This window comes from Canis aureus, chromosome 1 (genome assembly GCF_053574225.1).
Source record: "Canis aureus isolate CA01 chromosome 1, VMU_Caureus_v.1.0, whole genome shotgun sequence".
Taxonomy (NCBI): domain Eukaryota; kingdom Metazoa; phylum Chordata; class Mammalia; order Carnivora; family Canidae; genus Canis; species Canis aureus.
Window position 1 is genome coordinate 109950386 of NC_135611.1, and position 23102 is coordinate 109973487.

General features: G+C 51.3%; 2 protein-coding genes and 1 long non-coding RNA gene across 5 annotated transcripts in view; 1 reads left to right on the forward strand and 2 right to left on the reverse strand.

Moving 5' to 3' along the window:
* The window catches only part of PNMA8C (PNMA family member 8C), a 34093-nt gene extending 13348 nt beyond the window's left edge, over positions 1-20745 (reverse strand). Inside the window, exons 1-2 of one of the 3 annotated variants that reach the window (XM_077847783.1) lie at positions 19537-20744; positions 6087-6224 (exon numbers count right to left, since the gene is read on the reverse strand). In XM_077847783.1, coding sequence (XP_077703909.1) covers positions 19538-20164 — 627 coding nt within the window. In that variant the 5' untranslated portion in view covers positions 20165-20744 and the 3' untranslated portion in view covers positions 6087-6224; position 19537. Of the gene's footprint in view, positions 1-6086; positions 6225-17812; positions 18545-19536 lie in introns of those variants that run through there. The other 2 variants (XM_077847794.1, XM_077847805.1) reach the window with 2 other exon arrangements.
* Positions 1208-6101, reverse strand: CCDC8 (coiled-coil domain containing 8 subunit of 3M complex). Its single transcript, XM_077847769.1, has 2 exons — positions 5999-6101; positions 1208-5948 (listed from the first exon to the last, which is right to left on the reverse strand). The coding sequence occupies exon 2, from the start codon at positions 4854-4856 to the stop codon at positions 3291-3293; it is 1566 nt and encodes a 521-aa protein (XP_077703895.1). The 5' UTR covers positions 4857-5948; positions 5999-6101; the 3' UTR covers positions 1208-3290.
* Positions 20472-22457, forward strand: LOC144283543 (uncharacterized). The gene is made up of 2 exons (XR_013352095.1): positions 20472-20962; positions 22146-22457. It is a non-coding gene; the product is annotated as an uncharacterized LOC144283543 (long non-coding RNA).
* Positions 22458-23102: the final 645 nt, after the last annotated feature.

Sequence of the window (23102 nt, forward strand, 5' to 3'; positions counted from 1 at the left end):
AGGGGATCCCCAAGGGAGGCGCCTTCAGGCCGCCCGACGGCGGGCACAAGCCCCGAGCAGGCCCGTGAGCCAAGGGCTCATTCGCGGGTGTTCCCGGGCCCCTCCAGTGCCACCCCCGTGCTGTGTGTGTCCTTGTGGGGTCTGTGGGGTGACGAGATTGGGGCTGGCTCGTGTGTGTCCTGTTTTTGATCCTGTGCGTAGAATAGGGTTGGGGAGATAGGATGGGCGAAGGCAGGTTTTCACTCCCGTTTCCCAGGTGACGAAAGTGAGGCTCAGGAGGCGGGGAGGGGAGCTCGAACCCGGATTTGTCCTATTCCGGGGCTCCCTCGCAGAACCGCTTAACGTTTCTGAACCTGTGGCCTCAGTGTCCGCCGCCCCGCTGATCCCCACCAACCTCGCCTCCCCCCCCAGGCCTCCCCCGCACCCCCCCCCCCGTGCCGGCCCCTCGGCCCGCTCGAGTCCCAGGACTCCTGCGAATGGGGTCGGGTCCCAGAGCTTCTAGAGGGAAGATCCAGCGACCCGAGGCCAGCAGACGCCGCCGGATCCGCCCCCGCCCCCGCCCCCGGAGAGGGGAGAGCGCCCGCACCCGCCGCGGCTCCCGCCAGGGGGCGCTCCAGGACCGCTCGGGGAGGGCGCGGGACGCTGCAGACCCTGGCCCAGGGCCTTCCAGGTCAAAGCTCCACCTGGGAGCGTCAGGCTGCCCAGAGTGCACGTTTCTGTAGCTCAGGGCCCTTCGTGTGAGGTCCTGGGATCAGCAGCACCAGCTGCTCTCACCCCGAGCTTGAGCTGGACGAGATGCATCTTCCCGAGCCCACCCCACACCTAGGGAATCACTTGGGGTTGGGACCCAGCAATCTGTGGTTTTGAAAGCCTCCCAAGGATTCTGCTGCACGACCAGCTGGAGAGGGTCTGCTGTGGGGTCTGGTCATCTCCCGGAGCCCTCGGGTAGCAGTGGTCAGTCCCGGGTGCACACTGGAATCACCCTGCAAGCCCCAGGGCTCTGGGAGCCCCAGCCTCACCCTGTACCACTTGCATGACAATCTCTGCATATGCAGGCTGGCCAAGGGTGTTGGGAACCTCCCTGGTCGGTCCACCTACCAGCCAGGATGGGAACCAGGGTCCTGGGGGCCCCAATTGGGGCTGAGACATCTGGTGAAGTTCTGGCTGCTTCTGATATGGAACAGGAATAGGACAAGGAGAGATGATGTCTGTTGGGGCTGATTTGAGCTTTAATACATTATGTCTTCTTCAATCATCTCAGGTAGGGGCACAGAGAGGCATAAATTAGCCAGCCCAAGGTCACACAGCTTGTGAGGGGTGGTGCTAGGGGTGATATAAGCCCAAATACCTCCTTACCCTGTCTCCCTAATGGTTCCTCCTGTCAAGGCACACCACCATGGGGCACTCAGAAAGTCCTTGCTATTGCAGGGTGGCACCTCTTTGGCCATGTTCTGTTGTTTTTCTCTTTGGGGACACTTAGGGGTGTCCAGATAAAGGCCAGTCTGGGGACAAAACTCTAGTTTTCTGGTGCTTCCCCCCCCCCCCCCCATGAAAATCCTTGCATGTTTGAAAGCACAATCCTGGAGGCATCAGTGGGCTGCATCGTGGCCTGGGCCATTCAGGTGTTAAATGAAATCCCCTTGGATTAAAAATATGAAAGCCCTGGTACAATTTCAGGGAACCCAAGGGACCTCTGACTCCTGGGCATTACTGGATGTTCATGCCTGGAACACTGGGGATGGGAGGGACAAACTGAGAATCAGCAGGGGGTGGGGAGTGGGGTGGATTTGCCCCCATATCTCTCCTGGTATATCTCACCATCTCCACTCCCACTTTCTTTCATCCTCCAGGACCCCAAACAGACTAGGCCCTCGTGATCATGTGGCTGCTCTTCTCCCAGAGGGGCAGTAGCTATGGAGAGCCCCCCTCACCAAGTGCTACCACTAGCCTGGCATCCAGAGCACCCACTGGGCACTCCAGGGCCAGCCGCATCCAGCGTGGTAACTCCCCAGCCCCTGGCAAAGTCCATCCCTCCAGGTGGGGTCCACACCCTGTCTTCTAAATCCCCTTTTTCCTGCCAGGCTTGAGCCATTTACTGTACCAGTGCAAAGCAGCTCTTAGCATCACTCGGAAGGAGCACCAGCAGCTCCTCTTTCCAGGGTGGAAGTGGGTGCGGGCATGTAATTCTTTTAGTTCCAGAGGAAAAAGACTAAGAGGCTTAGGCCAGGACTGCAGCCTTAGCCAAGACAGAGCTGGCCTTCAGGCCTCTCTCCTCCCTGACTTCTCTTTGCTCTCGCCCTCAGCGGGGCTGGAGTTGGGGGACACAAGACAATACAGAGAGAGGTCCCTCAGTGCCTACGGGGCCCTAACAACCCAGTCTTTCCCTGATTATAAGCGCCAGTCACAGCACACTACACACTATACCACCATCCAGCTTTTTAGCCTGTTCCTATTGCAGTTTTCGATGTGTCCAGTGATCAGTCTGCCCCAGGAGATATTTTGGGGGCTCGATCGAAACAGATTCCGGGGGCACACAGCCCACTCCAGCAAATCCACAGCTCTGGCATGAAGGGCCCCGGAATCTGAATTTCGGACACATTTCCCAGATACTTCTGGACCCTGCAACCAAGGTTGGCGGGGGTGGTGGTTGGGGAGAGTATATAAAAGTGCAGGCCCTGGGCCGGAACCCAGGGGCATGGGGATGGCGAGCAAAGTGACATAGACAGGCAGGTCACCATCCAGGAGGGTGGGAGTGGAGGGGACACAAGGGAGTGACAGCATAACCCTGGAGCATTCTTCAGCTGCCCAGTCCAGAGCCAGGAAATCACGTGGTAAGCATTTTATTTGCATGTCGGCTCGCGCCCCTTTTTTCTTAAGTTCAAGGAGGCGGTCAATGTTAAGTGTGCAGGAGAAAAGAAGAGAAAGGGGGAGGGGAGGAAATTTCTCCCTAGCATCCTGCCCCCACCAAGCTGAGCACCTAGAGTCGCATTTGAGAAGTTAAAATCATGAGTGATGCAACCCCTTTGTATGGCTCTGTTTCTTTACATTCCTTGGGTGACTAGAAAGAGTCTTTAAAAAAAAAAAATCAATGCATGAAAGATAAACTTTTAGAGGAAAGACGGGTGCTGGGTGGAGATGGGAGGACCACTGCCCGACCCTTGTCCACTTGCATTTTCAAGTATGGTGGCAGGAAGGGCATCTCCACCCAAGTGCAGGGGAGGGAGGGCCGAGCCCAGAATGGTGATGGCATGGCAGGTGGCTGCGAGCCCCAGGGCACCCCTGCCCTCACCTCACAGCTGGTCTTCTCGCTCTCCCTGCTCTGCTTCTGCTCTGGCCTCTGCCCTTAACACTCTAAGGCTCCTGGCCTCGCCTGCCCTGGGGACTCTCTTGGGCAGGGTTGGCAACCGGGGAGTGTGCCAGAAGGCTCTCCGGCGTTTGCGAAACCATGAAAAACGTCCAGGGGTCTGGAACCTCACTGTCTTGACCTGTTTCCGGGCCTTAGCTCCTTGGGTTGTCCCTGTGGCCACCTGGGCAGCTGGGGCTTCTGCCCTTTGGTTATGTGCCGCTTCTGCCCTCTGGTTGGCTATGGCTTCTGCCCCATCGGATGCAGCCTCTGCCCCCTGGACAACTGGGACCTCTGCCCTTTGATTATCTGGAGCCCCTTCCCCCTGACTACTTGCAACTTCTGCCCTCTGGACAGCTATGGCCTCTGCCCCCTGGACAGGTATGGCCTCTACTCTTTGATCATCTGCAGCCTCTGCCCTCTGATTATCTGCAGCCTCTGCCCTCTGATTATCTGCAGCCTCAGCTCTCTGATTATCTGCAGCCTCAGCCCCCTGATCATCTGCAGCCTCAGCCCCCTGATCATCTGCAGCCTCTGCCCTCTGATCATCTGCAGCCTCTGCCCTCTGATTATCTGCAGCCTCAGCCCCCTGATCATCTGCAGCCTCTGCTCTCTGATCATCTACAACCTCTGCAACCTCCTCTGTGGATGCTGCTTCTTCCCTCCTGTGACGGCGAAAAGAGGCCCAGTTGATTTTGGGCCTCCATCGTCTTGGGGGACTCTCAGGCACCTGCTCAGCTCCTGTGTTGCCCACATTAACCCCCCGGCTGGCTCTGCCCAGTACGGACGCCCCAACCCTCTCCAGCCTGGTAGAGGCCTGCCGGGCCTCGCCCACCTCGGGGCTGGACCTGGGCGCCCAACCCTTCACCCTCCGCTTCAGCTTCCCCCAGGACACCTGGCTGACATACTCTCGCCACCTGTCAGCCTTGGACAGCTGCGGCCTGGGGTTGTCCTCGAACATGGGCACTGGCAGGTTCACCCGGCGGCGGGCAGGTGGCGCGCTGGGCTTCTTCTCCCCTCGCTGCAGGAAGGCCTCCACCAGTTCCTCGTCGTCCTCGCTCTCCAGGTCGCTCCCTAGAAATTTGCTGCCCAGGTAACTGACTGGCATTTTGCGCACCTTCCTGCTGCGCCCTGCACCTTTGTGACCTTTGTCACCCTTGTCACGCTTGTCTCTGGAGGTGTCGAAGTCACTGAACTCGCTGTCGCTGGCATTGCTGCTGTCATAGGTGCCCACGACCAGGCGTGGGGGAGGGGTCACCATCTGCTGGACTCTCCTCCTCCCTCCGGGCTCCTTGGGCTTTCTGGGGGGCTGGGGCGGGTGTGGGGTGCTCTTCTCAATGATGCGGGCCACGTCCTCCAATGTGCGGCCTTCTTCCTCCAGAAACTGGATCAGCCGCTCCCGAAATTCCGCCTCCTTGGTGGCAGGCTTGGAGATGACCCTCCACACGCCTCCGGCCAGCCTGACCTCCCGGGGGATGAGCAAATAGTCAACGTCCTCCCCGATCTGCAGCATCCCCACCGTGGAGTCCTCCTCCCTGCGGAACACCTTGCCAATCTTCTTAAAGGTCCCAACGGGCTTCAAGGCTTCCACGAGGACGTCCAGATCCACATCTTTGCACACATCAGGGACGCTCCAGAGGATCAGGGAGTCGGGGGATGGGAGGAAGCCCCAGGGGAACCAGCCCCCCACGTGGCTTTTCTCGAGGGTCTTTAAGATCTCCAGGGTGAAATCTGGGCTGGGGGCAACGACCCCAAACTACAAATAGGCCTGAGTTTTGGGGGTGGGGGTCCCAGCAGAACTGCCCCCGGGGAGGGTCTCACCTCTGCAGCCAAGGATGAGCCAGCCCCTCCCGACTCCTCTGCCCGCCACAAAGTCCAGTCTTGACCGAGTCCGGCTCCCCGCCCACCACCGAGGACTGGCGGGAATCAATCCCCAGGATGCTTACGTGAGCCCGGGAGAGGCGAGTCCTGGGGCTCGAAGCCCACCGCCAGCTGCAGACGTGGAGTCCCGGCTCCAAGCTAGTGGGGGCGCACGGGCTGCCCCGTGGCTCTTCCTGCCTCGGGACGCGCCCGCAGCTTGGGAGAGGCCTTCGCACACGAAGACGGCTCTTCAATAAGGCCGAGGCGCTTGGGGGCCGCAGCCCGGCCCCCCAGGGTCTCCCGCCCCCGGGCAGGCGGCCACCCCAGTCCCAGGCCGACCTTGACGCGCCCACAGCCTCCCCAGCCCGAGCGCTCAGCGCCGAGGAGCGCGGGCAGGAAGTTCCTCCTCGCTCTCCCCTCGGGGAGGCCCACCTTCCCCTTCTCATCTTACACTCCCGGACTCGGGAAGACTGACAGGGGGGCTGTCCACTCCCTTCGGGGCGCCCTTATTCCCCTCCCCCACAGGGGTGTGGCCGCGCTCCGGGCCTCCTTGGGGCCACCGCTCCCGAGCCGGACGCCCCCGCCGAGGCCCACGTCAGCACCTTCCCTGGGGGAAAGGCGGCAGTTCCCTAACCTGCCCTGCTAAAGCCGGGGCTTCCAGCCGAGCCCTGGAGGTGGCGGTGCTCACGGGGCGGTCCTTTGGAAAGCCACCGGCACTGGAGGTGACCACTTCACACCATGTGACCTTGGGTACCAGCCACTGGCACTGGAGGTGACCACTTCACATCATGTGACTTTGGGTACCAAGAGGTCCCTACCTCTTTAGCCATACAGGTTCCGACCTCCTTACAGGTCGGTGGAGAGATTGGTACCAGGATCGTAACTGCGCTAGCCTCTAGCACCAGGCTTGGCACACGGTAGGTGCTCAATAAAGATTGTGGGGGTGAAGGAAGGAACCGAAGTGTTCATCAGGAGGCGCTGGCTTGGTTGTACGGTTCTCGCATTGAAAGACTATGCAGCTCTGTAAAAAGAAGCATCCGGTGAAAAGGAGAGTCAGGTTTTATGGAGCGTCTCCTGCGTCCTTAGACACCATTCTAAGTGCTTTCTGCAGACTAACTCATGAAATCCTCCCTATAACATTATGATACAGGTAATATGATCATTCCCATTTTATTTTATTTTATTAAAAGATTTTATTTATCTATTTGAGAAAGAGCGCAGAGAGAGAAGAGAAGCAGACCCCCTGCTGAGCAGGGAGGGAGAGGTGGGGCTCCATCCCAGGACCCCTGGATCATGACCTGAGCCCAAAGCAGCCGCTTTAGCGGACTGAGCCACCCAGGGGTCCGATCATTCCCATTTATAGCTGAGGATGTAAATATCACCTACTCGGGGTACCTGGGTGGCTCAGGCAGTTAAGTATCTGCCTTTGGCTCAGGTCATGATCCCAGAGTCCTGGGATCGAGTCCCATATTGGGTTCCCTGCCCAGCAGGGAGTCTGCTTTTCCCTCTCTGTTCATGCTCCCTCTCTCAAATAAATAAAATCTTTTTTTAAAAAAAATCACTTACTCAAGGTCCCACTGCCAGAAGTAATGGAACCTGGATTTGAATCTGAAACAGTCTGACTTGTGTGTATGGGGTTGGGGGCAAAGGGCCTAGATATGCATCTATGCATCCTGTCTAGGCAAAGGGCCTAGATATGCAACTTAGGTCAGGGGACACCTCTCAGGTAGAAGCGCCGCCAACAGTGGCTGTTTCTGGGGGGCCCCAGAATTGGCAGAGACATGTACTTTTCCTTCAATATCTTTTTGGATTGCTTGGATTTTTAGGAGTCAGAACTGTTAATTAAGCAAGTTAAATTTTTTCTTAAAGATTTTATTCATTCATGAGAGACACACAGAGAGAGACGCAGAGACACAGGCAGAGGAAGAAGCAGGCTCCCTGTGGGGAGTCCAATGCAGGACTCAATCCCAGGACCCCGGGATCACCACCTGAGCAGAAGATGGAGGCTCAACCAATGAGCCACCTGACACCCAAGCAAGTTCAATTAAATCAAAGGTCCTCAGGGACACCTGGGTGGCTCATTGGTTAAGCATCTGCCTTTGGCTCAGGGTGTGATCCTCAGGTCCTGGAATCGAGTCTCACATGGGGCTCTCTGCATGGAGCCTGCTTCTCCTCCCTCTGCCTATGTCTCTGCCTCTCTCATTGTGTCTCTCGTCAATTAAATAAAAGTTCCTCAGACTTGGCTATGGACACAGCAGGTCAGGATCCCTGGGATGTGGGGCCCAGGATGTGTGAAGCTTCCCAGGTAACTCTGAGGCAGCTAGCTCGGCAACAATGAGCACCACAAGGCATTAGTAATAATAGCAGTTAACTTGCAGGAAGAGTTTCCTTGACATCAGGCACCCTGCTGTGTGCGAAATGGGACTGTTGTTAGGAATTCTCAGAACTATCTGGTAGGAAAAAAAAAAAAAAAAGAACTATCTGGTAGGGTGGATCCATGCAAACAGCTTCCTGCTTTCCCCCTCAGGGTCTGCAGTGACCCCAACCTAGCAGCTGGAGGAATTTTTTAAAAACTTAGGTCAGGGGACGCCTGGGCGGCTCATTTGGTTAAGCGACTGCCTTTGGCTCAGGCTCCTGGATTCGAGCCCCACCACTGGCTGGCTTTCTGCTCAGCAGGGGAGTCTTCTTCTCCATCTACCTCTGCCCCTGCTCTGCCCCTGCTGGTGGGCTCTGTCTTTTGCTCACTCTCTCTCTCAATTAAATAAATAAAATTAAAAACAAAACAAAACAAAAAACACCTAAGTCAGATCTATCTCTACTCTTTCAAAAATCCTCCATGTTACTTGGAGTAAAATTAAAGGCCTCACCTCCTCTACTTCCCTCTCGCTTTCTCTCCTTCTCACTGACTCCACTCCAGCCACACCTGCCTCTTCACTGTCCATCAAGGACACCAGGTTCATGTCCGCCTCAGGGCCTTTGCACTTGCCCTTCCCAACCTCCAGAATGTTATGGCCCCACCTTCTCTTTGGAGATTTCCCTCTGCTCAAATGACACCTTTTTTAGAGAGGTCATTCTGCACCCCCCTCAACTACAGAAGTGGCCTCTACCCTATCTCAGGAATCCTTATTCCTTTCTAAATCCTATGAGGCTCTTTTCATGATAAAGTTTTTCAATGCATAGAATTGCATCCACTGGATGACAAAGGAAACCAATTGTAATGAAATACAATTTTTTTTTAACAACGGTTAAAAAAGAAAAAAATTCAACAACGGCAAAAACCCCTGTGAGAGAGTGACTTTAATACAAAGGTATAAAAAAGGAACGCCTGTAATTCTATTTAACTGGCGATGTGGGATTTTACTTCTTGAAGGAACCCGGCAGATGTGGAGAGAAAGAGGGAAGGGAGAGAGGGGAAAAAGGAGGATGCTTGGCGGGTGGGGTTGGTGGAGATCTCAGCGAGGCCTCTGCACAATTCCTGGCTCGCTCGGGTTGTTTTTGCTTTGCGGAGCCGGGTCGATAGGCTTTGCTGGATTTTCTCCTCCCTCTCCCAAGCTCCAGCCCAGCAGGCTCGCGCGCCCCGGCCTGGCCTCCCACCGCCCCGCCCCTCCCCTGTGCCGCGTTTAGAGCCGCCCTGCGGTCTCCACGGCAACGAGCCGCCGCGTCTGTAGAGCGAGTCCCTAATGGGAGGCGAGGGTCCGGAGGTGGGGGGGGCCAGCACCTCTTCTGAGCTTCTCACCCCTTCCTTAGGCCTGATCCCCCCACTCAGCTTCCTGAAAAGCTACCGGAAACTCAAAATCCCTAGGCTTACCCGTTTGAGGAATGCCGATTTATGAATCCAAGTCCCCAAAGTCAAGAATTCCAAGTGGAATGACCTCGCCTGTTGAGACATTTGTGTTCTGCAATTGGTAAAAGGTGTGTGTGTGTGTGTGTGTGTGTGTGTGTGTGTGTGTTTATGTGTGGGAGTGGGGCCGGGGTAGGGAGGGGAAGATTATCCTCGAAATGAAATGAAAACCTCAAATATCCAACATTCTTACAAAAATTGCCAACCCCTGAGCAGTTCCACTGTGGGTATTTTAGATTACTCAGATCTCTGGCAGGGGAGAGCCTTCGCCAGCCGGCCCAGAACAAACGATTATCACAGCTCCCACTATTATACTTGGTTAAAAGACATGAAAAATCCAAAAAGAATGGGGGAAGAAAGCAAAACATGGCCTAGATCTCTCCACCCAGCGACACTTGATTGCCACTTTTAAAAAATCATACTGAAAGTGACACATGTAAGAAAACGAAGTGCCAAAAAGGTATAAAATGAAAACCAAGTCCCCTCTCCCAGCCTCGAGCCTCCAGTGTCTCCCGGCAAAGTAATTACAGTGAAATACTTCTGTATTTTTCCAGAAAAAAAATGCTTACATGTGTAATTTTAGAATCTACCCCAGGGGATTCTTCACATCATCCTGAATTATTTTTATCATGGCACTTACCACTTCCTAGTATTTCCTTATTTATTTATTGTCTCACACTATTGGAATACTTGTCCCAAGAGGGGAGGGATATTTGGTTTGGTCACTGCTGACTTCTCAGAACCTAGAGCGGTGCTGGTAGGTGCTCAGAATGTTTGCTGAATGAATGAAGGAGAGGATTGCACTAGATATATTCCTATAAATTTTGTTTTTTACTGATAATTTACTTTGATTGAGCACCTATTTTGTCCCTGTCCCCCTGCATTTTTTCTTTTACTCCTTACAACCCCTCTTTTTAAAATTATTTTTTTAAGATTTTATTTATTTATTGAGAGACACAGAGAGAGGGAGAGACACAGGCAGAGTTGGAGAAGCAGGCTCCATGCAGGGAACCCAATGTGGGACTCGATCCCAGGACTCCAGGATCACACCCTGGGCCAAAGGCAGGTGCTCAACCACTGAGCCACCCAGGGATCCCCACAACCCCTCTTTTTAAAAAAGATTTATTTATTTATTTGAGAGAAAGAGAGAGTGCATGTGCACGCACTTGCAGGGAGAGGCAGAGGGAGAGAGAATCTCCAGAAGATTCCTTGCTGAGCTCAGAGGTGGGGGGGGGGCTCAATTTCACAACCCCAATCTCATGACCCTGAGATCATGACCTGAGCTGAAACCAAGAGTCTGAGGCTTAACCGACTGAGCCACCCAGCTGCCCCACTCCTTATGACCCCTTTTAAATAAATACTTATTCCCATTTTCCAGATGAGAAAAAATGAGGCCAAAAAAAGCCACACAGCTTGTAAGTGACAGAGCTTTGAATCACTTGGGTTCCTTAGATCCCAGCCCCTGTACTCTTATGCCTCCTTTATTTTCCCAGTTTCCTATGGAGGGTAGAGGATGGGGAGCAAGGTTGATGAGCAATCCCTAAAGACTTCTCTCCCAGGTGACATTTGTAAACTTTGGCACAGTCACTAGATTTGACTTCAGTCTCAAATGCCCAGGAATCAGATCCCTGCCTAGAATGAATGGGATATAGATTATCCACACTTTTTAACCAGTGGGCTCATTGATGGCACATAGTAGGTCCTCAAGAAGTACAGCAGGAAGGAGCCTTATGGTTCACACTCTGGCCTCCAGAACCAGCCACATAGTTGGGCCACCTCTGCCTCCCACCTCTTCAGCACAAAATTTGGAAGCTGTTTGGTGAGTGTGGAAGCAAAGCTGACAGAATAGCTGTATATTTGAAAAATCATTCATTCATTCATGTGGCACATTTCTCTAAAGCACAGATTCCCAAACCTGGTTGCACATTAGAATCACTAGTGAGGGACGCCTGTGTGGCTCAGTGGTTGAGAGTCAGCCTTCGGCTCAGGGTGTGATCCCAGTGTCCTGGGATCTAGTCCCATATCAGGCTCCCCGCACGGAGCCTGCTTCTCCCTCTGCCTGTGTCTCTGCATCTCACTGTGTAACTCTCATGAAGAAATAAAATCTTAAAAAAAAAAAAAAAAGGAATCATTAGCGAGAATTTTAGAAATCACAATTTCTCAAGTCCAAACTACTGGATCAGAGAATGTTAGGGTGGGGTATTTCATTAAAAAAATAATCTCCCCAAATGACTCTGACAGAGGTGATGGTTGGTGGGGCTGGGCAGAGGCAAGGGAGGTCCTTGGCCAGCTGGAAATACCACCCGGCACCTGCAAAAGAGCCAGATTGGAAATTAGGGTTTCTCCAATTTTAGCAACATAGAGGGACCCTTACAGGGGGTGAGGGATGGGAATCTCTGAGATCTTGTAATAGTTTGGATGATGGATGCCCATGGATTGCAGCTTCGAATCCCTGGAATTTGAAAATGTGACTTTATTTGGAAAAGGACCTAAGTATCTTTGCAGATATTGTGAAGGATTTTGAGATGAGATTAGCCTAGATTATCTGGGCAGGACTTCAAGAGTGTCCTTATAAGAAAGAAGCAGAGAGAGATAACAGACACAGACGAGAAGCCATGAAGACTCAGTGGAGGCGGGGTGACCACACAGGCAGAGATGGGGGTGATGTGGCCACGAGCCAAAGAGCACCAGGAGCCACCAGAAGCTGGAAGAGACAAGGAAGGAGCCTCCCCTGCCTAGAGCCCTCGGACAGAGCTCAGCCTTGCTCACATCTTGATTTTGGACTTCTAGCCTCCAGAAGCCTGAGTGAATAGATTGTGTTACTCTGAGTCACCCAGTTTGTGGCGATTTGCTACAGCAGGCACAGGATCAAGTCTAGACCCGCCCCCGACCCTGCAGTGTGGCCGCTAATTCTCCAGACTCCAATGAGGAAAGCTCCGAATGAAAACATCCAAGTTTTATTGTGTGACCTTGTCTCTTAAGAACCATTATCCCGGAGGTGAAAGAATTATCGTGCCGTCCTCTGACCCCCAGAATCAGATATGGGTGATGAGACCTGTGGAAGTGTTTTCACATGCTCGCTGTCCCCCCCTCTGTGGACTTCCCTCTGCTGCCTGCCCCTCATTGCTAGCCTCACCCCAGGGTGATCCAAACACTAGATGTCTCTTTTCTCAGGAGTCTGTGAAAACTTTGGCATTACATACCTAATTTTCCCACAAAGATGCCTCTTTTTGCATCTTTATGACTGCCCTCAGCAATGGGTACTATTATCAACCCATTTCACAGATGAGGAGATTGAGGCATGGAAATGAAGTACTTCCCCCAGGCAGCCCACCTCCCAACTGCCCCACTCTTGGTTTCATTTTTTTTTAAGATTTTATTTATTTATTTATTTATTTATTTATTTATTCATTCATTTAAACTGCTGAGCCACCCAGGCATCCCAGTTTCATTTAAAAAAAAAAAAAAGGTCAGCTCTTGGGATCCCTGGGTGGCTCAGAGGTTTAGCGCCTGCCTTTGGCCCAGGGCATGATCCTGGAGTCCCAGGATCGAGTCTGCATCGGACTCCCTGCACGGAGCCTGCTTCTTCCTCTGCCTGTGTCTCTGCCTCTCTCTCTCTTTCTCTCTCTCTCTGTATCTCTCATGAATAAATAAATAAAATCTTTTTAAAAAGTAATAAAATAAAATAAAAAAGTCAGCTCTATTGGAGGTATACTTATACAATGTAGTCTTTTTAATGTTCCATGTGGTAAGATTGATTGATTGATTGATTGATTTGAGAAGAGAGAGAGAGAGAAAGAGAGAGAGACTGAGAGAGAGAGAGAGAATGTGTGCACAGTATGGAGGAGCAGAGGGAGAAGGAGAGAGACAATATTAAGCAGGCTCCATGCCCAGCACAGAGCTGGATGCGGGCTTGATCTCACGACTCTGAGATCATGGCCTGAGCTGAAATCAAGAGTCAGATGCTTAACCCACTGAACCACCCAGGCCCCCCTCCAGAGCATACGTTTTTGATGCATGGTGTACGCTCTCTTTGCTGCAAAGAAATTGTGGCATGGGTAGTATCAGCTCCACTTTACAGATAAGGGAACAGGGCCCAGAGAAGTAAAATCACCTCCCTGAAGGCACACAACTAGTTGGTGGCAGAGTCAAGATTTGAACCCAGGTCTGTGTGTGCAGCTCTGAATCCTTGGACGCTCTCTCCATCGTGTGCCCTGGTGATGCTAGGGCACAGGTTGGGTACTGTCTCCCGAGGGGTATTACCCTGGTGTACTCACTACTTTGCCCAGATTCCAAAGCAGCCTTTTGTCAGAACACAGCATATTGTCTTAGGAAGCTGGGCACACGGTTAGTTCAGGAATCTGAGCTATGAAACCAGGCTAATGTGTTCTCTGTGGATGAAAAACACAATGGTCACTGGACCCAGGATCCCAGTGGCCAAAGCTTAACAGCTTCCTCCATCTTAGCCATTGTTCTAAGTCATTTATATGTCTGAATGGATATAGTCCTCCCCACACCTGGTGAAACAGGTTACTACTATCCCCATTTTCAAATTAGCAACCCTGAGACACAGGAGGTTCAGTGGTTTGCCCAGGCTCATGCTTTGGGAGGGAGAGGAGTCAGGACTTGAACCCAGGCCATATAGCCAACACTAGCCTTCATCTCCAAACCTCCATACACCAGGCGGAGGCATCTGCTGCCTTAACTGGCAGGTTGCCTAGTGAGAAAGCCAATTTAGAGGAATTTCTGATTCGATTTCCTTATTTACGTCATAGATATTTATCTGCATTCTATATTTATTGCCATAATAACTGTGTTTTTTTATTTTCCATATTCTGATGCCTTGCTATCTGGGGCCTGGCTGGCTCTTGAGGGGCTGCCCCTCCTGGGGTCAGGCAATTCCTAGAGAAAGTAAACAGTACTTGCCCTTGAGCATGTTCTTGAAATGCAAACCAGAGCCCACACCTCCAACTACCTCCTTTAGCAACCTTCCCATTCTGGCACCATCCACCTGTGCTATTCACCCCAGGGCCAAGTCTCAGACAACTAGGGACAGCCCCTAGACCCCAAAATCTGCTGAAATTATTCAAACTAGCCAGTCGCGTCTGCTTATCCTGTCTCATCCACTCCTTCCTGCAGAAACCACAGTGGCATTTAACAAAATCTACACAAGTTAATCACCATCGAGAGATATATCAAGCCAGAAAAATATAGGGGAACAATGAGGAGATAAAATAGGGGGAATAATCCATCCTGGGGTGGCCTGGAAGGCTTCCTGGAAGAAGAGACCTGAGGGTTAAGAGTCGGAGGAGTCCTGTAAGAGCATCCTAGGCAGAGACAGTACAGAGACAAAATTTCTTTGGGTGGGGGAGGAGGGGAGAAGGAGTATGTCTGGGGGTGGCTAGAAATGGGGAGCCAAGGCAAGTGGGGATCTTTGGGCTATAAAGATGTCGAACTTTCTTCTGAACGGGGATGGAGTAAGCAGAGGAGTGACCACACCGATTGATTTTGATTTATCGTTGTAGAGGGATACCGCAGTCCCCAGAAAGCAGAGGGAGCCCAGTAGCCAGAGCACAGGGAAGAAATACCCCAGCCTCTCTTTCCTCCTGCCCTCTGACTCCTGCCGCTGCCTCCCATTGGCTGATCCCAACAAGGAAGTCTTAGGGCACAGGAGCTTTGGTATACAGGGCTCCAAGGTGGCCTCCTGGGGAGCAGAGCAGGGTGGAGAAGCACAAAGAAGCAATCTGGGGAACCCATGGAGAATCACCAGCGCCAGCCCATGGGAATCACATATAGGTTGGCTTCTCGGAGGTTCTGAGCCCTCCTTCAGAATTTTTGGCCCTCAACGAGCACTGTTGAAGGAGCCTCAAAGAGACCCAGTCCTGAGCCAGGAGCACAGATTGTCCTCAGAAAGACCTAGGCTTCTGTCCTTTTGAGCCTTCCTATGTTGTTTTAGGCAGGTCACTTAACCTTTCTTTATTCATAGAATGAGATAAAGTAATAATATACAGCTCATAGTCACTAATCTCCTCTTTTGAAATCCAAAAAAACTCAGAAAGCTTTGCATCACGCCCTCCCTCCATAAAAGCAAGGAACAGCATTTAGAGGCACGATCTAGATTTACATAAGGTTATTTATATTCTTCATTTATTTCCCTTAATGTCAATATCCTACATTTCCCTACAGAATACTAATGGGTTTGATTATGGGAACTGCCCAAATCTGCCCATGGGGTGACTTACACAATACAAGATATAGTCACTGTATCAGTTTTCTGACATCCCAAACTCTCTGAATTCTTTTTTTTTTAAGATTAAAAAAAAATATTTTATTTATTTATTCATGAGAGACACACAGAGAGAGGCAGAGACATAGGCAGAGTGAGAAGCAGGCTACCTGAGGGGAGCCCAATGCGGGTCTCAATCCCAGAACCCTGGGATCATGACCTGAGCTGAAGGCAGATGCTTAATCACTGAGCCACCCAGGCTTCCCAATTCCTTTTTTTTTTTTAATTTTTCATTTATTTATGATAGTCACACAGAGAGAGAGAGAGAGAGAGGCAGAGACACAGGCAGAGGGAGAAGCAGGCTCCATGCAGGGAGCCCGACGTGGGATTCGATCCCGGGTCTCCAGGATCGCGCCCTGGGCCAAAGGCAGGCGCCAAACTGCTGCGCCACCCAAGGATCCCTAATTCCTTTTTTTTTTTTTAAGTTTATTTAAGTAATCTCTACACTCAATGTGAGGCTCAAACTCACAACCCCAAGATCAAGAGTCACATGCTCTTCCAACTGAGCCAGCCAGGCAATCCCCAAACTTTCTGAATTCTGAAGCATGTCTGACTTAAGATTTTGGATAAGGTGTTGTGGACCTATAGTGTCATACTTTGGGGGTTGGGAAGATATAACAAATTAATGAGTATGAAAGACTGTGCACAGTGCCTGGAATACAGAATGGCTATTATCTTATTCCAGATAAACCATTTCACCATTTCCATCAGTCACTAGGAGCCGAAAGTTGTGTGTTTTGTGTTCTATTGGCCATGAGATCTGATGACACTGCTTTAAAAAAGATAATATAGCCCTGGAAAACTTCAGGCAACCCATGGAAGCAGTTTTCAAAAAAAAAAATTTTTTTTAGCAGCTAGATTATTTTTCCCTTTTAATTAAATTTATTTTTTGAAAGATTTTATTTATTTGATATGGAGAGAGAGCACAAGCAGGGGGAGTGGCAGGCAGAGGGAGAGAGAGAAGCAGACCTGCTGGGGAGCAGGGAGCTTGACACGGGTTTTGATCCCAGGACACTGGGATCATGACCTGAGCCGAAGGCAGATGCTTAACCGAATGAGCTACCCAAGGGCCCCTATTTTTCCCTTTTTAAAAAAGATTTATTTTAGAGAGAGCATGTGCGAGTGAGGGGAGTGGCAGAGAGAGAGAGAGAGAGAGAGAGAGAGAATCTTGAGCAGACTCCCCACTGAGCGTGCAGTCCAATGTGGGGCTCAATCCCATGACCCTGAGATCATGACCTGAGCCGAAACCGAGAACCAAATGCTTAACCAACTGAGCCACTCAGGCGCTTCTAGATTATTTTTCTAAATTAGATCTAGCATAGATTCCCCCAACATATCAAAGAGCATACTGTGATCGCATTAACATACATTTATTTTATAAGTTCATATTTGTACAATAGAGCATCAACCATAAAGAACAGTGAAGAATTATAACAGAACCCACTCTTGGAAATGGGGGTTCACCAAGGCCAGCTGCGGGCTTCTATATCAGCCAGCACGTCCAATTTTGGGGGGCATTTTCACATAGGATTTGCTGTATGCCAGCCAGGTCTCAACTCACACAGATAACTGATTTCAAATGGTAACAGGTTTGCACAACTGCTTGCTTTGCTGTGTTAGGAAACTCTTCCAGAAAACCTTGAGAACTGGTAGATTTGGTTCTGGGGGCAACAATGAACATTGACACACACTCACGTTGTGTATCACAAATATGAACGTTATATAGGGAAACACCCGAAACTCACAATAAGCACAAATACAGTCTTGATACTGCAATAAGACTATAAGGAATGTCACACTGTCCCTTGTCATGATACAATGACTGTGCCTTGGTGGGAGAACAGCATGCAACAAGCAAATGTGCCTGAGGTCTTATTCAAGCCCGGACTCTGAGGAAACAGTGAACACAGTAGCACAATACACACCGTGAGTACGTTTGCTCAGGCTGGAAAGTTACAAGGGCGAAAAGGATCAAGAGAGGACTACAAACTTCTAGACCACAGATGCACTTGAAGAGTAAATATATGTGTGGGGAGGGCAGGAAAAGCTGGATCCCAACCATTGCACAGGAGAAAAGATGGTTGAGGCGATGATTCAGAGCCAGCTGGGGGAGTTCACAGAAATCAGAGTCTTCCAGATTTTAGGTTGTCAACGCAAGGGAACTCTTTAAAAATCCCTTCTGTCTTGACCATTGCTGGGAATGCAGGGGCCTAGGAGGAATTTCTGACCTCCTGAGGGTGGATCCGTTGCCTGTACCCTGATTGCCAAGGTGAAGAGGTGGGTAGAGAATCTCCACTTTTTGGCCCTGTTAGGGGGGCCCCAAGGGGCAGCCTCACAGAAATAAGAACAGGGCTTGGATGCTGGAAGTCATAAAAGTGACCGATGCCCACCACAGTAATACATTAGGAGTCTCCACTCTTACGATTTGGTAGGTAGGAATCTGAGCCTCTGGGGGTGTGGTGTATAAATTGTATTTAAACAAAAAACAAAAACAAAAGAACTTCAACTCAAACCTTTGCAAATCCCTGAACTAATGGAAGTTTGCAAAATCACAAATCAGATCTCCCTGAAATAGAGCTCTGTCTACCCATGGACACTTGGATTTTACTTGCTTCATTTTTTTGCCTGTTTTTTTTTTTTTTTTTTTTTCTCCACCATCACAGGAGACTCCAAAGTTAATGTTGTTAATGGGTAACTCTTGTAGGTGACCTCTTAATTATTTACCTCCTTTTGGACTATTTCCTGAAGGTCTTGCCTTCTGTTCTTTAGAGTGGGGAGCCCCCTCTGCACAAGTCAGAGCTTCTGGAGTTGAATTTGGGGAGACCCATATCCTAACCCCATGTGCCAATCAGAGCAGAAGAGTCTTATGTCTGACCATCCTTTGTCCTTGTAAGGGAGACTGAGGGTGTACAGAACAGTGACAGCTCTTGACAGAGTAGGACACAGAGCACTGAGCTTCTCAGGTGTGGCAAGCAGGCAACTCACTTTGTCAGGCATGGCTTCTGCTTGCCACATGGGAAACAGTGTGGCCCACTCTGGATGAGTTTGCACCAGAGGTGCATTCAAAGTCCATCCTTTTAAAAGATTAAAAAAAAGGGGGGGGCGGTGTTTAGACTTTGCAATAGCAGGATTTCCAGCAAGGCCCAAAGCTAAAAGTCTGTGTGTCTTCCTGGCATCAGGTACTCAGCAAAAGGGGCTGTCCCCGACATCAGGCCTGAGGGGACAGGAGGGCAGGTGATGGTTAAGGAGATAAGTGGCTTTTCTCCAGCAGCGGATTTCCCCATGTTCCTCCTGCTTGGCTTTTCCTCAACTCTGGCAAGAGACCTTCTGCAAACCCTTGAAATCTGGGACCCCGTTTCTCCTCTTGTGGTTTCCTGCCAACACCTGCTCATGCAGGGAGGTGGGGGTGGGGAAGCCCGCAATCTCCAGGTTAACAGTGTGATGATGGTGATGATGATGCTGATGTGCTTCTCTCTAAGACTGCGAGCGACCTCCCGGCTCGTCCCTTGGGGTCTCCCGGTTGTTAGACGTCGTTTGCCGGGTGTTCACTCTCGCCCACTCAGACGACACTCACACACATACCCAGGTGTCACTCCCACAGTTACAGGTTACCCACAACTACTCAAATATTACCCGCTCTGACTCATACGTTGGGTTCAAACTCAGATGCTACCCACGCACTCAAACAGCACGATGCTCATTCAAGTATTCAAGTAACTCAGATGTACCCGCACCTACTCAGGTATTAATACGGGTGCCAGGAGGCCAAGGTCTGGGTCTCTCTGCTCCCTGCCCAGCGCCTGGGACAGCGTCTGGTATACACTGCGGGCGATCAGAAAACGTTTGTTGAAAGGCGGAGTGATCCATACTCAACCAGATGTTGCCTCTGTCTCCTCAAATGGAACCCACGCCCAGATGTACCCCAGTAACTCCCGGGTTCCCCAGACTCCACCAGCGCCGTGAAGGCAGGGTCTGTGTTTCTGTGTTGGGTTTGCACCCGGCTCCTGGCTCCTGGAACAGTGCCTGGGACATAGCAGGTGCACAGTAGATGTCTGTGGAATGACTGAATGGCCCACGCTCACCCAGACGTTCCCCACCTCACTCAGATGTCACCCACAAGTTATTCACTCGGGTGGAAATGCCCCCCTGCTCACTCGGCCGCCACCGCCCCTCGCCCCGCTGCCCCTCGCCCTCTCCCCACCTCACCTCACAGCTTCTTGTCGGAGGCATGGTGTCGCCGACGGTTTTTCTTGTGCTTCCGTTTGCCTCTCTTGTCGTCTCCAGCCTTGCTCTGCTTCTCCGCGGGGTCCGGAGGTGGCGCCCCGACCGCGCCCGCGCCCGCACCCGCGGTGGCCCCGGCCCCTGGCTTCTCCCCGGGCCCGGGCGCCCGGCACTTTCTGGCAGGTGGCTCTCTGGGGCCCGTCACCGTGGGGCACAGCTCCTGCCGCAGGACCCGGGCCACGTCCTCCACCGTCCTGCCCTCGCTCTGCAGGAAGAGGTTCAGCTTGGTCAGGAACTCAATGTCCTGCTTCCGGGGCATGTAGACCACCCTCCACATGCCGCCCTTGCCCTTGACCTCCCTGGGGATCGCGGCATAATTGATGTCCTCCTCCAGCCGAATGATGGCTGCCTTGGTCCGCTCTTCTTCCAGGAAGGCCTTCCCGGCCACTTCGAACTTGCCCAGGGGCTTCAGGGGCACGCGGATGATCTCCTCGAATTCCTCATGGTCGCAGTCCTCCGGGATGCCCAGGATCATCAGGGACTTGTAACTGTCCACTTCCAGGGCCTTGCAGCCGTGCTCCAACAGAGCAATGTCCTTCACCCCAAAGAGCATCTTGCCCAGCTCCCGGAGGCAGCAGTATGCCCGCTGGTGCACACCCGAGCTGCCTCGGGAATCCAGGGAATGATCCAGGATGCCACGATCCTTCCCGAAGGCTAAGGAGGAGAGAGGCCTCACGGGCCGGTCTGTCCAGACTCCAGTCAGGGATGCTCCTGGCCCTGCCCTCAGGGCTGCAGCGTCCAGATTTCTGTCACCTTCTCCCGAGAGGGCTCTTGGGAATTCCCAGGGACTTACACGGCAGGAGGCAGAGGTGTTCTCTGCCAGCTGGCTGGCGTGGGTCCCGGGTCCGGGCAAGGCCGTACCAAGGAGGGTCTGAAGATGCACTTCGCCTCTCTTGGCGATGGTCTCCAAAGGGCTCACCCGTCCTGGCAATCTCGGCAGATCTGGGACAGGGGACCTCCTTGGGGCTGCTGCCACCGGGGTGTCGTGGGTGAGGGCCCAGAAAGCAGGGTGGCTGGTCTCTGGCGGTTGGGCCGGAGGTTGCCTTCGGTGCCCTGTGGCCCTGCTAAGACAAGGATGTGCCTGCTGCACTTGCTCCCGCAGTGACGTCACCGCCTCCTTCCGCTCTTCGGCCCTGAAGTCTCCATGGCAACCGCTGGAGCATCCCCTCTGCCATTGGCTGGGGCCGGCCGCATTGAAATCAGAGTCCAGGGGGGTCACTCAGGGGTGAGGGGTCAGCCATCTGCCTTCGAAAGCACCCTCCCTTCTCCTTTGAGAAAAGGGCTGATTCCAGGGGAGAGGGGACAGAGAAGATGCAAGAAGAGCCTGGAACATCTTTTTCTGGGTCAGAAGGTAAGGAAATGCTCCAAGAATGATGAGAACAAGTGGAAGTACAGAGAGCTAGCTTGAAGGACTCCCACTGGCCAAATCGGGGACAATTTGAGCATCAGTATTAAAAATGAGATCATAGGGACACCTGGGTGGCTCAGCAGCTGAGCATCTGCCTTTGGCTCAGGTCATGATCCCAGGGTCCTGGGATCCAGCCCCAGATGGGGCTCCCTGCAGGGAGCCTGCCTCTCCCTCTGCCTATGTCTAAGCCTCTCTCTCTGTGTCTCTTATGAATGAATGAATAAATAAATAAATAAATAAATACAATCTTTTAAAAATGAGATAATAAACCGCTTGATAGAATAAGAATCCATGAGTCTGTGTAGTTATAAAAAAGTTAATAAATGGAAAGTTCGGTGGAGAAGTGTGGGCTATACGTTGTCTCACAGAAAACTTACAAATCAAAAGGAACAAGTGTCTCTTTCCCTTGGAATGTCCTTGTTTGTAGGTCACACCCACTACAGCATGCAGGGCACCATACTGGCAATTTTCTCCCAAAATGGTTCAGAAGGGAAAAAAGTCCTTTGTTCTGTACTTGCAACTTTCCTGTAAATTTGTGACTGTTTCAGAGCTATTTTCTTTTTCTTTTTTTTTTTTAATTTTTATTTATTTATGATAGTCATAGAGAGAGAGAGAGAGAGAGAGAGAGGTGCAGAGACATAGGCAGAGGGAGAAGCAGGCTCTATGCACCAGGAGCCCGATATGGGATTCGATCCCGGGTCTCCAGGATCGCGCCCTGGGCCAAAGGCAGGCGCTAAACCTCTGCGCCACCCAGGGATCCCAGAGCTATTTTCAAAAAGAAAAAAGAAGTGCCCCGCACGTCTGGTCCCCTTCACAATGTCCATTTCTCCCCCTTTCTGTCCCAGTAGCAAAAGCCAGAGTTTGAATTAGATCGACATCCTCCACAAATTCCCAAACTCAAGAGTTGGGCGAGGAATGGCTTGAACTAATTAGCATAATCCCACCCCTTTGCCACAGTGATTGGTTCAAAAATGGTCACCCAGGTAACCCAGGCCTAAGCCAGTCAGTGTGCTGTATCTCCCTGCTCACGGGAATTGGCTAAGGGCTGGACACCTGAACTCAGTGCAATTAAAATGAAGCTCTGGAGTTTTGAGACTAGTTATGAGGATTATGCTCCTCCCAATAGATGTGAAAGAACCAATATGGGAGGTGCAAGAGGTCATCTTGAAACCGTGAGAGAAGCTGTTCTGAGGATGAATTCCACATCCAGAGGAAAGCAGAGCGGCGGGAATCACAGAGAAACCAAACCATTGTCCCCGCTGTCTTCACAGACTTCTGGATCAAACCATGCCTGAAGCCGAACCGTCTGTAACCTTATTATTAACTTTTTAAATGAAATGCATTTATAATGAGAAGTGTACAAGTTATAAAGGAAAATCTAGAAACTGAACACATTGTATAACCAGCACCCAAATCCAATAAATGAATGTCATCAGCATCCCCGGAAGGATGTCCTCTGCTTTCTTCAAGTCACTATATCCTGTCAAGGGTAGTCACATCCCTGAGTTTCACTAGCATAAATTCATCTTTTCTGGTTTTGTATTCTACATAAATGGAATCGCTCTGTGGTTCTTTTTTTTTTTTTTAAGATTTTATTTATTTATTCATGAGAGACACAGAGAAATGCAGAGACATAGGCAGAGGGAGAAGCAGGCTCCATGTGGGGAGCCTGACTCAGAACTCGATCCCAGGACCCTGGGATCACAACCTGAGCTGAAGGCAGACGCTCAACCACTGAGCCACCCAGACACCCCCACTGTCTGGTTCGTGGTCAACATATTTGTACGTATCTGTTGGTTATAAGCCTCAGCAGATGTTAAGCTAGTAGATACTCCCAGTTTCTCAAAGTAGTTGTATAATTTTACACTCCCCTAGCAGTACTTGAGAGTTCAAGGTCCTTCACATCCTCACTATCACTAGCTATTGTCAGAATTTTCCACTTTGGCAACTTGGGTGTGTGTCTCTCCCTGTGGTGTCTCCTGAGTGGAATCTCATTGTGTTTTTAATTTGAATGTTCCTGATGGCCAGTGACATTGAGGATACTTTTTTCAGAGGCATATTGGCCATTTGGATACTTTGTGAA